The sequence below is a fragment of the Acipenser ruthenus genome, chromosome 54 (assembly GCF_902713425.1).
Source record: "Acipenser ruthenus chromosome 54, fAciRut3.2 maternal haplotype, whole genome shotgun sequence".
In the NCBI taxonomy this organism is placed as follows: Eukaryota; Metazoa; Chordata; class Actinopteri; order Acipenseriformes; family Acipenseridae; genus Acipenser; species Acipenser ruthenus.
The window spans coordinates 7,656,315-7,671,460 of record NC_081242.1 but is presented as its reverse complement, the minus strand read 5'-3'; the positions used below and the strand labels follow the sequence as shown (position 1 = coordinate 7,671,460).

Sequence of the window (15,146 nt, the reverse complement as noted above, 5' to 3'; positions counted from 1 at the left end):
TTGCTTAATAAGCTTTCAATTAAACTTTGATAACCTGGCCAGGTTTTCTGAAATCCAATTAAGCATCGCAGACAGCAAACTCCTTATGCTGCACCACTGTAGCTAATGCTACACACACGCTGCCTGCCAGCTGAGATCTCCTCTATTTGAACCCACTGAAGAGCGTCTATGCAAACCTCAGCACAGTCCCTTCCTATTTAAACCCAGCCTGCTGTCTGCTAGTTCAGATGTGCAGAGGAGAGGTTGGGCTGCATTTCTCAGCTCGCTCTTTACACACCACAAAGTGTCTTTGCTGCAAATTATTCATTACAAGTCATTCACAATGTTGGGTGCTTTAAAAGTCATCCTGTTATTGGCTTATCTGACATGTGAGTATAAATTGCAATTACTTGTATTCTCATTCAACATGTATTATTAGTGTATATACTATGAAAAACAATGATTTTAATAATTATCATTTGCATTATTGTTAAAACTTGTGTGTGTTTGTTATTTTCAGATGCAGGCTGTGCTGATGTTATAACCCAGTCCAGTCCTGAAGTCAGAAAGCCAGGAGAATCTCTCAAGCTGTCTTGTAAAATCTCTGGATACTCTTTGACTGACAGCAGTAGCTGGTACGCCACAGCCTGGATTCGTCAGCCTGTCGGGAAAGCACTGGAATGGCTGAGTAAAATCGACTATGATGCAGAGGCATTTTATGCACAGTCAGTCCAGGGCCGGTTCACAGTCAGCAAGTCTGATTCCAGCAGCACTGTGTTCTTAGAGATGAACAGGCTGAAGACTGAAGACACTGCCGTGTATTACTGTGCTCGAGAGCCACAGTGAGGAAGTGCAATGCAGGACTCGTACAAAAACTATTACATTAGATACATGTGCATAGAAAGAGGAAGTGAGAATGTTTACAGATGTCTGATCTGATATTGTTTTGAGCCATTCTGGTTCTGAACTGAGAAAGCCAGGGGAGTCTGTAAAGATGTCTTGTAAAGTCTGTGGATTCACATTAAGCAGCAGCTATTGGATACACTGGATCAGACAAGCTCCTGGGAAAGCTCTGGAATGGTTGCTGAACTGAACATAACCAATATTCAATACTGTCCATCGATATAAGATCATTCTACTGGTTTCCATGGATACTTCCACCACAGCATAGCTGCAACTGAACAGCCTGAAGACTGAAGACACTGCCGTGTATTACTGTGCTAAAGACCCACAGTGAGAGAAGTGAAGCCTGAGCCCTTACAAAAACCCACTAGTGTGAATCCACTCATTCATGTCAAGGGGAAACGCAAAACTCTGCCAGACTTTGCTTTGTTAATGTATACTGAACATGAAGTTACGTGATTTCATTGAATTTCATGTATCTGACATATAGGCTGAAATATCTGTGTCCAGTGCTGACCACACAACTCCTCCTCAATTCAAATGATATTCCTCTTGGTCCCACTTCTGGACATTCCCAGCTTATTATAAAAACATCTTCAAAGAAACACAAACCCTACAGCGGCCCCGATATTATTCACACTGTCACCCTCGCTTTCAATAGCCGTCCGAGTTCTCATATATTTAGCTGGAATTGTGGATAAGAAACTTTGCATTGTACTGTTATATAAAGGGAAGATTTAGCACAATCCATGATGATGTGTTGCTGACTGACCAGCCTTTCATACCTCTGGGGACCTGGGTTCCAGTCCAGCTGGTCAGGACTCCAGTACAATCAGTGTGGTGGTCACTTCTAGGTGTCCAGTGAACATTAGTCCACGTCACAAAAACAACCACACAATTCAGGGCAACACTTTCCATGAAGTGTCTGGAATTACTGTGTATTTACAGAGTAGTTACTTAGTAAATACATGTGCACTTACACATCATTACAATGTTAGTTACAATGTACTTAATGTGTCCAATGTCTTTGCACGATATACCCCGAACCCTATCCCTAACCCGAACCCTGTCCCATAGGAGTTAATGATGCCACTGTGTGAAAAGCATCACTATGAAGGACTGCAGGTACCTGTAAAGAAACCTGCTTTGAATGTAAACTGAGTCAATAAATCTGAGCTGCTTACACTGCCAATAAGAAGCGACTATTCATCCAAATCTCCCCACACTAATTCACAACACTATTGATGCATATATGTCTAGTGGTTTCCTCCCTGATTACAGAGTGCAATCCATGCTAAACAGATACAGAATGGAAACCAGTGGAATGTTGTGTCCTGGGCACAGTATGTCAGCAGCATGCTTTTCTCATTTTCGTCCAGTAGATGGCAGTGTCTCCAACAGAATGGCAGCAATGTAACAGTATAAAGATCTGACACATGTGCATTACTGAGCTTCACAGGAACAGAGAGATCAGTCTGCTGTTCTACCTGCAAAACACAGTCACACTTCAACACCTTCATAGGACACAGAGAAGTCAAGAAGCATTTATTATTATTATTATTATTTGTTTATTTAGCAGACGCCGTTATCCAAGGCGACTTACATAGACTAGGGTGTGTGAACTATGCATCAGCTGCAGAGTCACTTACAATTACGTCTCACCCAAAAGACGAAGCACAAGGAGGTGAAGTGACTTGCTCAGGGTCACACAACGAGTCAGTGGCTGAGGTGGGATTTAAATCGGGGACCTCCTAGTTACAAGCCCTTTTCTTTAATCACTGGACCACACAGCCTCCTCCATTTAGGGTTTATTGAAAAGAGTTTATGGCTGGATATTGTTAAAGACAGCAAACAAAAAACCCAACTATCTCCCCCTCTCTTTCGCTCTATTTTCTTTCTCCAAAATATGAACATAATGTTTGTGTTTAAAATGCCACTGATCAACACTGTTCCAAGGTTGTGGATTTCCCCAGCCCCTCTATCATAGTCGAGGGATTCCAGTGTGCAGTGTTTCTGGGAGTCAGCAATATAAACAAGCTGCTTTAAATAATGCAGAGAAACGTATGCAAATGTACAGGGCTTCACTTCCTATTTAACTCTGCTGCAGTGCAGATAGGAGCAGGAGGAGAGGTAGCCTGTCTGCTGGTTACAACACTTTCTTCTTTCAATAACCACAATACTGCAGTACAATGGGGATTTTAACAGCTCTCTGTATAATAATGACAGCTCTATCAAGTAAGTATCTGACACTTGTGGAAATTAGCCTGCATTGATTCTGTATATTACTTGATGTTTTGGCAGTAGTTACTGTACGTTGTTTGCTTTTTTCCTCAAGGTGTCCGGTCTGATGTAGTGTTGACTGAGTCCGGACCAGCAGATAAAAAGCCTGGAGAGTCCCATAAACTGTCCTGTAAAGCCTCTGGATTCACATTCAGCAGCTACGCTATGGGCTGGGTTCGACAAGCTCCTGGAAAGGGTCTGGAATGGGTGTCTGCTATAAGCAGTGGTGGTAGTGCATACTATGCCCAGTCTGTTCAGGGAAGATTCACCATCTCCAGAGACAATTCCAACAGCATGCTGTATTTACAAATGAACAGCCTGAAGACTGAAGACACTGCCGTGTATTACTGTGCTAAAGACCCACAGTGATGCAATCAAACCAAGCAGCCGTACAAAATCCCCTCTCTTCAGGACTGCAGCACTGATCACTCACAGGTTCTGCTTTCTTTTTCATGGTTGAGTTGTGGTTGATCAACCATGAGATTCAAACTGTCTGTTAGAACAGCAGACCACACTTTCTACAGGAAAATACAAACTGTAAAAGCGGCCATGCTGAGATTGTTACACACACCCCTCCCTCCCTCCCCACCACCAGGTATAATTTAGAACTTTATTCATTACACAAAACATCTCGTCTAAAAGCTCAAACACTTTTTCATGGTCCTCCCTACTGCAATGGCACCACATTGATGGACAATTCTCTGTTCAGGGATGCTGAGATATTGAGTTGTCAAGGAGTCTGATCTTCTATATTTTAGCAGCTAACCAAAATACAATTTGTTAAGCAAGGGCAGGGCTTGTTTGTCTTGTTTTAAGTTCTTTCACTCAATACAAAGCTCTAGTAACTCCAGTATTAGTTTGCTCAGGATTTCCAGAGACTGCTTCTCCACCCTGGTGTAGCTGGAGATCAGGGGCGGCACCACGCTTGGGCCTGAGGGGCCTGGGCCCCCCCATTTTGCTCATGGTCCCACCCAGTTACGGAGAAATTGACAATTAAAAACATTTCATGCCAAACCGTATCAGACTGTAATCTGCTGCGGCGAGTCTAGCGCATCCTTGTGGTTCAAAAACTATATGCGTCCCACCCACCTCAGCACCCTTGTCATGGTTATGAAAAAAAAGATTGGTGATTGGACAGCTGAGATATGAGATCATATGTCTTCGATACTATAGCATCGAAATTACAGCGCGTTGGCAGCATACATACAGGAACATTTCTTTTATTGCAAGGCATGCAAGCAACTAGCTTGAGCAGCTCCTGTTTAGTTATTTGTTACATTTGTAATTAGCAATCTAATTACCTAGAGAGGGCAGCAGTGTGGAGTAGTGGTCAGGGCTCTGGACTCTTAACCGGAGGGTCGTGGGTTCAATCCCAGGTGGGGGACACTGCTGCTGTACCCTTGAGCAAGGTACTTTACCTAGATTGCTCCAGTAAAAACCCAACTGTATAAATAGGTAATTGTATGTAAAAATAATGTGATGTCTTGTAACAAATATAATAATGTCAAATGTTTGGCCAACTTTGCAGTAAACCAGAGCTATATTTGTGTCTTACGCATTAGCTATGTCCCGACAAATTTTGTAAAAAGAAAACGAACCGACGAATCAACAAATGCGCCAGTAATGTAAGTACCTACATTTAATTTGATCAACTTGAATTCAGTTGACTGATGCAGCTGAGATGTATGTTATGCTCAACTCATACCTCTATTCCTGTTTCGTTTTTGTTCCCATGTAACTGACACGTTTTTAAAGCTCAAAGGGAAGGATTAACATTCACTTTTAGTTACTGTATGAGAGCTTTTTAAATTTAAGCTCACTTTGGGAAGTTGAAACACGTGTGAGAGCTTTTGTCAGACGCTGACGTTATGGAATTTGTGCTGCTATGCCTGTTGGTGGTAAATCGGATTTCCGACTGTCAAAATGTTTTGGTAGAGTGTGCGTTCGTGGAGAATATGGTGCTATTTCTGACAGTATAGAGTCAAAGATCTTGTAGTTACTATAAAGATCTTTGATAGAGTGTCCTCAGTACGCATATTAGTAATTACGTCATTACGTTTACGTCATTAAGTCATAAACGGCCCGTCCGTGAAAATGTGGCGCCCAGCCAGGAATTAAATCCTGCAGCCGCTACTGCGTTAGATACCAGTTTTATAGTAGTTAAGGAACACAGTACGGTGCTGTACAAATAAGGACCAATGAAAATGCGATGTGTTTGAAGCAGCCTGCGTATCCTGTATCAAGTGTTATTTATAACTCTAAGCTCATGCATGGGGGTAGAATCCATTGATCATAAATATTGTCATTGTAAAACCTGTTTGTAACCAGTGATGATTGGATATAGTTGTATATCGTTTTGTGACGATGTAAAAACACATACTGTGGTGTACAGTAATTTGTTTACACGTTGATCTGTATTGTAAGGATCCTGGCGATGGCCTCGTCCTGCACATTGGGTTTGTCTTGTGGGTCTTGTTTGTTGGGTCTCGTTTAGTGTTCTGTGTATTGCAGGGCTGTCGCGAGGGGTACATTTTGACCTTCGAAGGTTCGGAACACGTCACCGAAGGAAGGTTCGAACCTTCGATTGGGCTCATTTGCATAATGTTTTGGTGACGTCACCCTAGCTGCTTGTTTATATTTGATTGATTTACAGGTAATCCATATCAATGGAATAAAACACTTACATGTAGTTTAAAAATACGTTATATAGAACAGTAATCATGTTGTATAATTTAATAAGCACATGTACAGCGTGTAACGTCTTCAGGTTGAGCACTGATTTGGAAAAGTAAGACTACATATCCAAACATCGCCCCACCTTTTCAAATCTGCGCATGCGCAATGAAGTGAAATAGAAAGACTTCATTTCCCAGCATCGCTCCAACGTTTCAATGCTGCGCATGCGCATTGAAGTAAAAAAGAAAGACTTCATTTCCCAGCGTCGCTTTCCCTTTTCACAGCTGCGCTTACGCATTGAAGTGAAAACTAAAGACTTCATTTCCCGGCATCGCTACCGATTTTCACAGCTGCGCTTGCGCATTGAAGTGAAAACTAAAGACTGAAGGTGCGTTCACTTAGATCACTCTACGCGGTTTCTGTCGGGACGCGGGACAAAGCCCCTAATATCAGGATGATCCCAGTTTGATCTGGATGTCTGGTCACCCTACATAGCCATACATAATCATCATCATCATCATCATCATCATCATAATAATAATAATAATAATAATATCACGTAATTACGTGATGGCTATCACGTAATTGTGTGATGGGCAGCAGTGTGGAGTAGTGGTTAGGGCTCTGGACTCTTGACCAGAGAGTCGTGGGTTCAATCCCAGGTGGAAGACACTGGTGCTGTACCCTTGAGCAAGGTACTTTACCTAGATTGCTCCAATAAAAACCCAACTGTACAAATGGGTAATTGTACGTAAAAATAATGTGTACAAAATAATGTAATTGTATGTAAAAATAATGTGATATCTTGTAACAATTGTAAGTCGCCTTGGATAAGGGCGTCTGCTAAGAAATAAATAATAATAATAATAATAATAATTACATCTCGGGAATTATCACTTCAAGCGCAACCCATGCTAGAGTACGGGCGCTGATGCAAATTCCAACCCGCGACTCTCAAAAAACAACAAGCCCAATCCTTATTATAAGCGGATTTAGCAACTCTGCTCAGAGTTTATAGCCCGACCTACGCGGCTGGAAGCGAGCTCTGAACTAATGTGACGTACATTTTTAAGGCTGGAAATCAGCGAATCAGCTGCAAGATTCAACAGACGCAAATATTCTCATATTAACGCTCTGCAAGAATTCTCTCAAAATGAGATGTTTACCTCGATTTTGGAGTCTCGATTGAGGTAGATATTTATGATAATAACTTGTGAAAGTTAGTAAACTGAATGTGAAGGCTGTTGCCAGTTATTGTGAAAAAAGCGCGCATTGTAGCCTCACAGGGAACGCTGAACAGCATCCGTTATAAGTGGAGTGCACCTGTATAAACAAGCTGCTTTAAATAATGCAGGGAAACGTATGCAAATGTCCAGGGCTTCACTTCCTATTTAACTCTGCTGCAGTGCAGATAGGAGCAGGAGGAGAGGTAGCCTGTCTGCTGGTTACAACACTTTCTTCTTTCAATAACCACAATACTGCAGTACAATGGGGATTTTAACAGCTCTCTGTATAATAATGACAGCTCTATCAAGTAAGTATCTGACACTTGTGGAAATTAGCCTGCATTGATTCTGTATATTACTTGATGTTTTAGCAGTAGTTACTGTACGTTGTCTGCTTTTTTCCTCAAGGTGTCCGGTCTGATGTAGTGTTGACTGAGTCCGGACCAGCAGTTGTAAAGCCTGGAGAGTCCCATAAACTGTCCTGTAAAGCCTCTGGATTCACATTCAGCAGCAACTACATGGGCTGGGTTCGACAAGCTCCTGGAAAGGGTCTGGAATGGCTGGCATGGATTAGACCTGATGGTAGTAGTGCAAGCTATACCCCGTCTGTCCAGGGAAGATTCACCATCTCCAGAGACAATTCCAACAGCATGCTGTATTTACAAATGAACAGCCTGAAGACTGAAGACACTGCCGTGTATTACTGTGCTCGACACCCACAGTGATGCAATCAAACCAAGCAGCCGTACAAAATCCCCTCTCTTCAGGACTGCAGCACTGATCACTCACAGCTTCTGCTTTCTTTTTCATGGTTGAGTTGTGGTAGATCAACCATGAGATGCAGACTCTTGTCTGTTAGAAAACCACACACTCAATTTCAAAGAAAACACAAACAAGTGGCAGCTTCTATCTGTCGTGTTTTACTTGTACCTGCAGTCAGGGCCAGCGGGACCATATAGGCAGAACAGGGCGGCAAACTGAAGGGGGCGACAAAAACGCTGTATACTGAACATGAAGTTACGTGACATCATTGAATTTCATGTATCTGACATACAGGTTGAAATATCTGTGTCCAGTGCTGACCACACAACTCCTCCTCAATTCAAATGATATTCCTCTTGGTCCCACTTCTGGACATTCCCAGCTTATTATAAAAACATCTTTAAAGAAGCACAAACCCTACAGTGGCCCCAATATTATTCACACTGTCACCCTCACTTTCAATAGCCATCCGAGTTCTCATATATTTAGGTGGAATTGTGGAAAAGAAACTTTGCATTGTACTGTTATATAAAGGGAAGATTTAGCACAATCCATGATGATGTGTTGCTGACTGACCAGCCTTTCATACCTCTGGGGACCTGGGTTCCAGTCCAGCTGGTGCGGACTCCACTACAATCAGTGTGGTGGTCACTTCTAGGTGTCCAGTGAACATTAGTCCACGTCACAAAAACAACCACACGATTCAGGGCACCACTTTCCATGAAGTGTCTGGAATTACTGTGTATTTACAGAGTAGTTACTTAGTAAATACATGTGCACTTACACATCATTACAATGTTAGTTACAATGTACTTAATGTGTCCAATGTCTTTGCACGATATACCCTGAACCCTATCCCTAACCCGAACCCTGTCCCATAGGAGTTAATGATGCCACTGTGTGAAAAGTATCACTATGAAGGACTGCAGGTACCTGTAAAGAAACCTGCTTTGTATGTTCACTGAGTCAATAAATCTGAGCTGCTTACACTGCCAATAAGAAGCGACTATTCATCCAAATCTCCCCACACTAATTCACAACACTATTGATGCATATATGTCTAGTGGTTTCCTCCCTGATTACAGAGTGCAATCCATGCTAAACAGATACAGAATGGAAACCAGTGGAATGTTGTGTCCTGGGCACAGTATTGCCAGCAGCCTGCTGTTCTCATGTCCTTCCAGTAGATGGCAGTGTCTCCTTCAGAATGGCAGCACTGGAACAGAACAAAGTTCAATGTGAAAACACTGCAGGCTGTGTATTACTGAGCTCCAGAGTAACAGTGAGTGCAGCCTGCTGTGCTTCCCTGCAAAACAGATTCACACTCCCCCACCTAATCAGCTCCCTGCAGCATGGATGTGTGGAAGACTGCATGTGTGCAGCATGGATTTATGCACGGAATATCTGCTTTGAACGCATTTCTCCAGATCTCTTACATGCAGGATCAAGGAGATGGAATTAAAACAGTTTACTTGTGAATTCTCAAAAGAAATATTGACAAAAGCTTCTTTCCTAAAATCAAAAAGGGGTGTATATTTCAAGCCTGATGCCTGTGCCAGTTACCCTTTAAACAATGATCTGTGTGAATCAATCAGGGTCCAGGTGTTTGCTAATAATCTGTGCTAATGGCCTGATTGTTCTATTAGTGCTCAATACACAGTCTAGGCTGAGTCTAAACTGACACATGGGACTGAATTAAAGAGGAGAAAATCCCTCCTTGAAATACTCAAGGTCCTGATTAGAAATGAGAAATGATCAATTATAAAACACATGGCTTGAGTTGATGAGAATAATCAGATTTGTTTGACACATTTCTCCAGCTCCACTGTCTTTGTAGAGGGATTCCAGTGTGCAGTGTTTTTGTGAGTCAGCAATATAAACAAGCTGCTTTAAATAATGCAGAGAAACGTATGCAAATGTCCAGGGCTTCACTTCCTATTTAACTCTGCTGCAGTGCAGATAGGAGCAGGAGGAGAGGTAGCCTGTCTGCTGGTTACAACACTTTCTTCTTTCAATAACCACAATACTGCAGTACAATGGGGATTTTAACAGCTCTCTGTATAATAATGACAGCTCTATCAAGTAAGTATCTGACACTTGTGGAAATTAGCCTGCATTGATTCTGTATATTACTTGATGTTTTAGCAGTAGTTACTGTACGTTGTTTGCTTTTTTCCTCAAGGTGTCCGGTCTGATGTAGTGTTGACTGAGTCCGGACCAGCAGTTATAAAGCCTGGAGATTCCCATAAACTGTCCTGTAAAGCCTCTGGATTCACATTAAGCAGCTACTGGATGCACTGGGTTCGACAAGCTCCTGGAAAGGGTCTGGAATGGGTGTCTGCTGTTAGTGGTGGTAGTGCATACTATGCCCAGTCTGTCCAGGGAAGATTCACCGTCTCCAGTGACAATTCCAACAGCATGGTGTATTTACAAATGAACAGCCTGAAGACTGAAGACACTGCCGTGTATTACTGTGCTCGAGAGCCCACAGTGATGCAATCAAACCAAGCAGCCGTACAAAAACCCCTCTCTTCAGGACTGCAGCACTGATCACTCACAGGTTCTGCTTTCTTTTTCATGGTTGAGTTGTGGTTGATCAACCATGAGCTTCAGACTGTCTGTCTGTTAAAACACCAGACCACACTTTCTACAGGAAAATACAAACTGTAAAAGCGGCCATGCTGAGATTTTTACACCCCTCCCTCCCTCCCTCCCCACCACCAGGTGTAATTTAGAACTTTATTCATTACACAAAACATCTCAGCTAAAAGCTCAAACACTTTTTCATGGTCCTCCCTACTGACAATCCCAGCTACTGCTGGGGAGTAATCAGGTTTGGTTTATTTGCCAATACTTGATGGAGGGAAGTATTAAAATAGGTAGAGCCTCTAAGTTAGAAAATACCAGAACACACTATTGACATGTCCAGTGGCTTCCTCCAATATTCCAGAGTGCAATCCATCATAAATGGATACCATGTGAATGGACTGCAGTTCCATTGTCTGCCAGTAGATGACGGTGTCCTCAAAGGAAAGGTTCACATGTGTTTTAAAAGAATGATCTATAAAAAGGTTATTTTCTCATTACCAAGTCAAACTGCTATTTCCACTGGAGTATCTGAACAATAAGCAACCTCCCTCCTTTATAAGCAACACGTCCGGGCAGTCAGCTTATTCTTTAGAGTGAAGGATTTTATTCCATCTCAATAACAATCCTCACCTCTCTTTACCAGCAAAAAAGGAGACACAAACCCCAGAAATCAATGTGTTCAAATCTCTTCCCATCTGTCTGTCTAATGAATAGATAGCCCATTATAAAACACTATAGCCTGCTAGTACTAATAGTACACTAAACCTATAATGTTTTTACCCAGGTATATTTGAGGAGTATTGCTTCTTTTTGTAAGGGACATGTCATTCTAAAGTGAAGCATCTAAATGGAAGCAGTCAGTTACAGAATTGGATTGTGTGTTTCTGTCTTATCAGTATTTATTACACGATGAACTGTTTATTCAGAGACTCTTCAATGCTCCTCCTCTACACAATTGCTGCCTAATGATCCATTGAACTGTTTGCTGTTTTATATGAAAAAATCACAGCTCCATTTGAATGCACTGCACACAGAGCCTCTATGCAAAGCAGGTGGCAGCTCCTCTCTACTTAAATACCTGAAGCAGCTCTCAGTGTTAGTCTGAGGAGAGACTGAAGCATCTTATACAGCAGAAGCCAAGCCTTCAAACAATGTGTTTCCTGAGAGATTTACTGCTGCTCTGTGTGGGTTTGCAGTGTAAGGAATCACAATCTAATATAAGAAACCAATTCTATTCAGAATTATTATTATTATTATTATTATTATTATTATTATTATTATTATTATTATTATTATTACAACTTGTGTGTGTTTGTTATTTTCAGATGCAGGCTGTGCTGAGGTTATAACCCAGCCCATTTCAGAAGTCGGAAAGCCAGAAGAATCTCTCAAGCTGTCTTGTAAAATCTGTGGATACTCTTTGACTGATAGCAGTAGCTGGTACGCCACAGGCTGGATTCGTCAGCCTGTCGGGAAAGCACTGGAATGGCTGAGTAGAATCGACTATGATGCAGAGGCATTTTATGCACAGTCAGTCCAGGGCCGGTTCACAGTCAGCAAGTCTGATTCCAGCAGCACTGTGTTCTTACAGATGAACAGCCTGAAGACTGAAGACACTGCCGTGTATTACTGTGCTCGACACCCACAGTGAGGAAGTGCAATGCAGGACTTGTACAAAAACTATTACATTAGATACATGTGCATAGAAAGAGGAAGTGTGACTGGTAACTGGTATTCTGGTCTCTACATGAACTTCATAAAGTGCATCAAACTTTATTAAATGTGTTCATAAGAACGAACATAAAGAGAGCCCCTGATATTATTGAGTCGGGTCACAGAGCTGAGGCCTGTGTGGAACACAATTCTATTGTCTCTACAGAGAAGCTGTTCAGGATCAGTTCTGTTGGAAGGACTGGCTCACTCTTTCAGCTCCAGGACTCTTTGTTGTGTAGTAATGATTTGTAACAGCACAGGCTGAACCTTTAATCTTGTTAAGTTATTTATTTTTTATCATCATTTTTTGCAGTTGTGCTTAATGTATTATGTCTATAGTCTATATATTATTATTTGTTTATTTAGCAGATGCCTTTATCCAAGGAGACTTACAGAGACTCGGGTGTGTGAACTATGCATCAGCTGCGGAGTCACTTACAACAACGTCTCACCCGAAAGACGGAGCACAAGGAGGTTAAGTGACTTGCTCAGAGTCACACAATGAGTCAGTGGTTGAGGTGGGATTTGAACCGGGGACCTCCTGGTTACAAGCCCTTTTCTTGAACCACTGGACCACACAGCCTCCATATTGATGCGTAACAAGTTTAGAGTGAATTTACTAAACAGTTGGCCAGTCTACAAGTTACAATCTAAAGATAGTTCTCATTTATACACCTCTCCCCAATCAGAAATTAACACAGAATTCAATATTATATTAAAGAATCATAGAAACTATTTACAATATTCTGTGTCGGTATTTTTCAGTTCAATTACAGCATGTCTCGTCTCACTGCTTTCATCTACAAATCCTGCAGTGCTGAAGTAGGGGTTGAATCCATCGCAAACTGCACACAGACATGACTTTGTTTTTTTTCACACAAAATGGTTGCTTGCTGTTTTTTTTTTGGGGGGGGGGGGTGGAGGTGGGGGGTCCAGTTCACAGTCTTCCACCAGGGTCCAGAAACTCCCAGCGCGTCACTTTGCACTTGTTTCTATTCTCGTGACACCAGTTTCAAGGTCTCCTTCCCACTCATGCCCTGGCAATGGCAATGCAGTGGAAATGTACCCAGGATTCTCTGCTGCAGTACCAGCCCATCGGGGCAGTGGAGACAGAAACCAGCAATGTACCATCGAGGCATCATTCACACACTCTGAAGCCTTTTCTAAACTCTTTCAGTCACGTTTATTCAGAGCGAAAATAAATACTGTGCTACAAATTGAAATAATCACTGTATTTGATAACTGCATTCTTTACACTGTCCTGCTTATTACCTGCTACAATACAGTATTCAAAAATATGATTTTGTGAACAGTATGAGGCTTTTGAGGGTCCGATTCTGTCATGATCACAGGCCCAACAATACAAAGCTCTAGTAACTGTAGTATTAGTTTGCTCAGGATTTCCAGAGACTGCTCCTCCACCCTGGTGTAGCTGCAAATGAACAGCCTGCAATCTGAAGACTGCTGTACCAGTGCATTGTCTCTTTCCTTCTCATTGTGTGCTATTGCTTTACATGCAGCAGTTCTCATTTCCTGACAGTAGAGGGCAGGGTCTCCAACACAATGGCAGCACTGTAACAGTATAAAGATCTGACACATGTGCATTACTGAGCTTCACAGGAACAGTGAGATCAGTCTGCTGTTCTGCCTGCAAAACACAGTCACACTTCAACACCTCAGCAGCTTCATAGCACACAGAGAAGTCAAGAAGCAGTTAGGGTTCATTGGAAACAGTTTACGGCTGGATATTGTTCAAAACACAGCAAACAAAATACCCAACTATCTCCCCCTCTCTTTCGCTGTATTTTCTTTCTCCAAAATATGAACATAATGTTTGTGTTTAAAATGCCACTGATCAACACTGTTCCAAGGTTGTGGATTTCCCCAGCCCCTCTATCATAGTCGAGGGATTCCAGTGTGCAGTGTTTCTGGGAGTCAGCAATATAAACACGCTGCTTTAAATAATGCAGAGAAACGTATGCAAATGTCCAGGGCTTCACTTCCTATTTAACTCTGCTGCAGTGCAGATAGGAGCAGGAGGAGAGGTAGCCTGTCTGCTGGTTACAACACTTTCTTCTTTCAATAACCACAATACTGCAGTACAATGGGGATTTTAATAGCTCTCTGTATAATAATGACAGCTCTATCAAGTAAGTATCTGACACTTGTGGAAATTAGCCTGCATTGATTCTGTATATTACTTGATGTTTTAGCAGTAGTTACTGTACGTTGTTTGCTTTTTTCCTCAAGGTGTCCGGTCTGATGTAGTGTTGCCTGAGTCTGGATCAGCAGTTATAAAGCCTGGAGAGTCCCATAAACTGTCCTGTAAAGCCTCTGGATTCACATTCAGCAGCTATGCTATGGGCTGGGTTCGACAAGCTCCTGGAAAGGGTCTGGAATGGGTGGCTTATATTGGCACATCTAGTACCCCAATAAGCTATGCCCCTTCTGTCCAGGGAAGATTCACCATCTCTAGAGACGATTCCAACAGCATGCTGTATTTACAAATGAACAGCTTGAAGACTGAAGACACTGCCGTGTATTACTGTGCTCGAGACTCACAGTGAGGAAGTGCAATGCAGCACTCGTACAAAAACTATTCCATTAGATACATGTGCAGAGAAAGAGGAAGTGTGACTGGTAACTGGTATTCTGGTCTCTACATAAACTTCAGAAAGTGCATCAAACTTTATTAAATGTGTTCAAAAGAATAAACATAAAGAGAGCCCCTGATATTATTGAGTCGGGTCACAGAGCTGAGGCCTGTGTGTGTCAGTCACAATGCTGGGATTGAGTTCAGGATCAGCTCCATTACTGTGTGTCAGTCACAATGCTGGGATTGAGTTCAGGATCAGCTCCATTACTGTGTGTCTCAGTCACAATGCTGGTATTGAGTTCAGGATCAGCTCCATTACTGTGTGTCTCGTCACAATGCTGGTATTGAGTTCAGGATCAGCTCCATTACTGTGTGTCTCAGTCACAATGCTGGGATTGAGTTCAGGATCAGCTCCATTACTG

The 15,146-nt window shown here is 42.2% G+C and overlaps 1 gene segment (V, D, J or C); it reads left to right on the top strand.

Annotated features, from left to right (window-relative positions):
• Positions 1-247: 247 nt before the first annotated feature.
• LOC117398221 (Ig heavy chain V region 914-like) lies at positions 248-6,224 on the top strand. The segment is given in 3 exon segments: positions 248-368; positions 500-807; positions 6,123-6,224. Coding segments are annotated over 3 exon segments (456 nt in total).
• Positions 6,225-15,146: the final 8,922 nt, after the last annotated feature.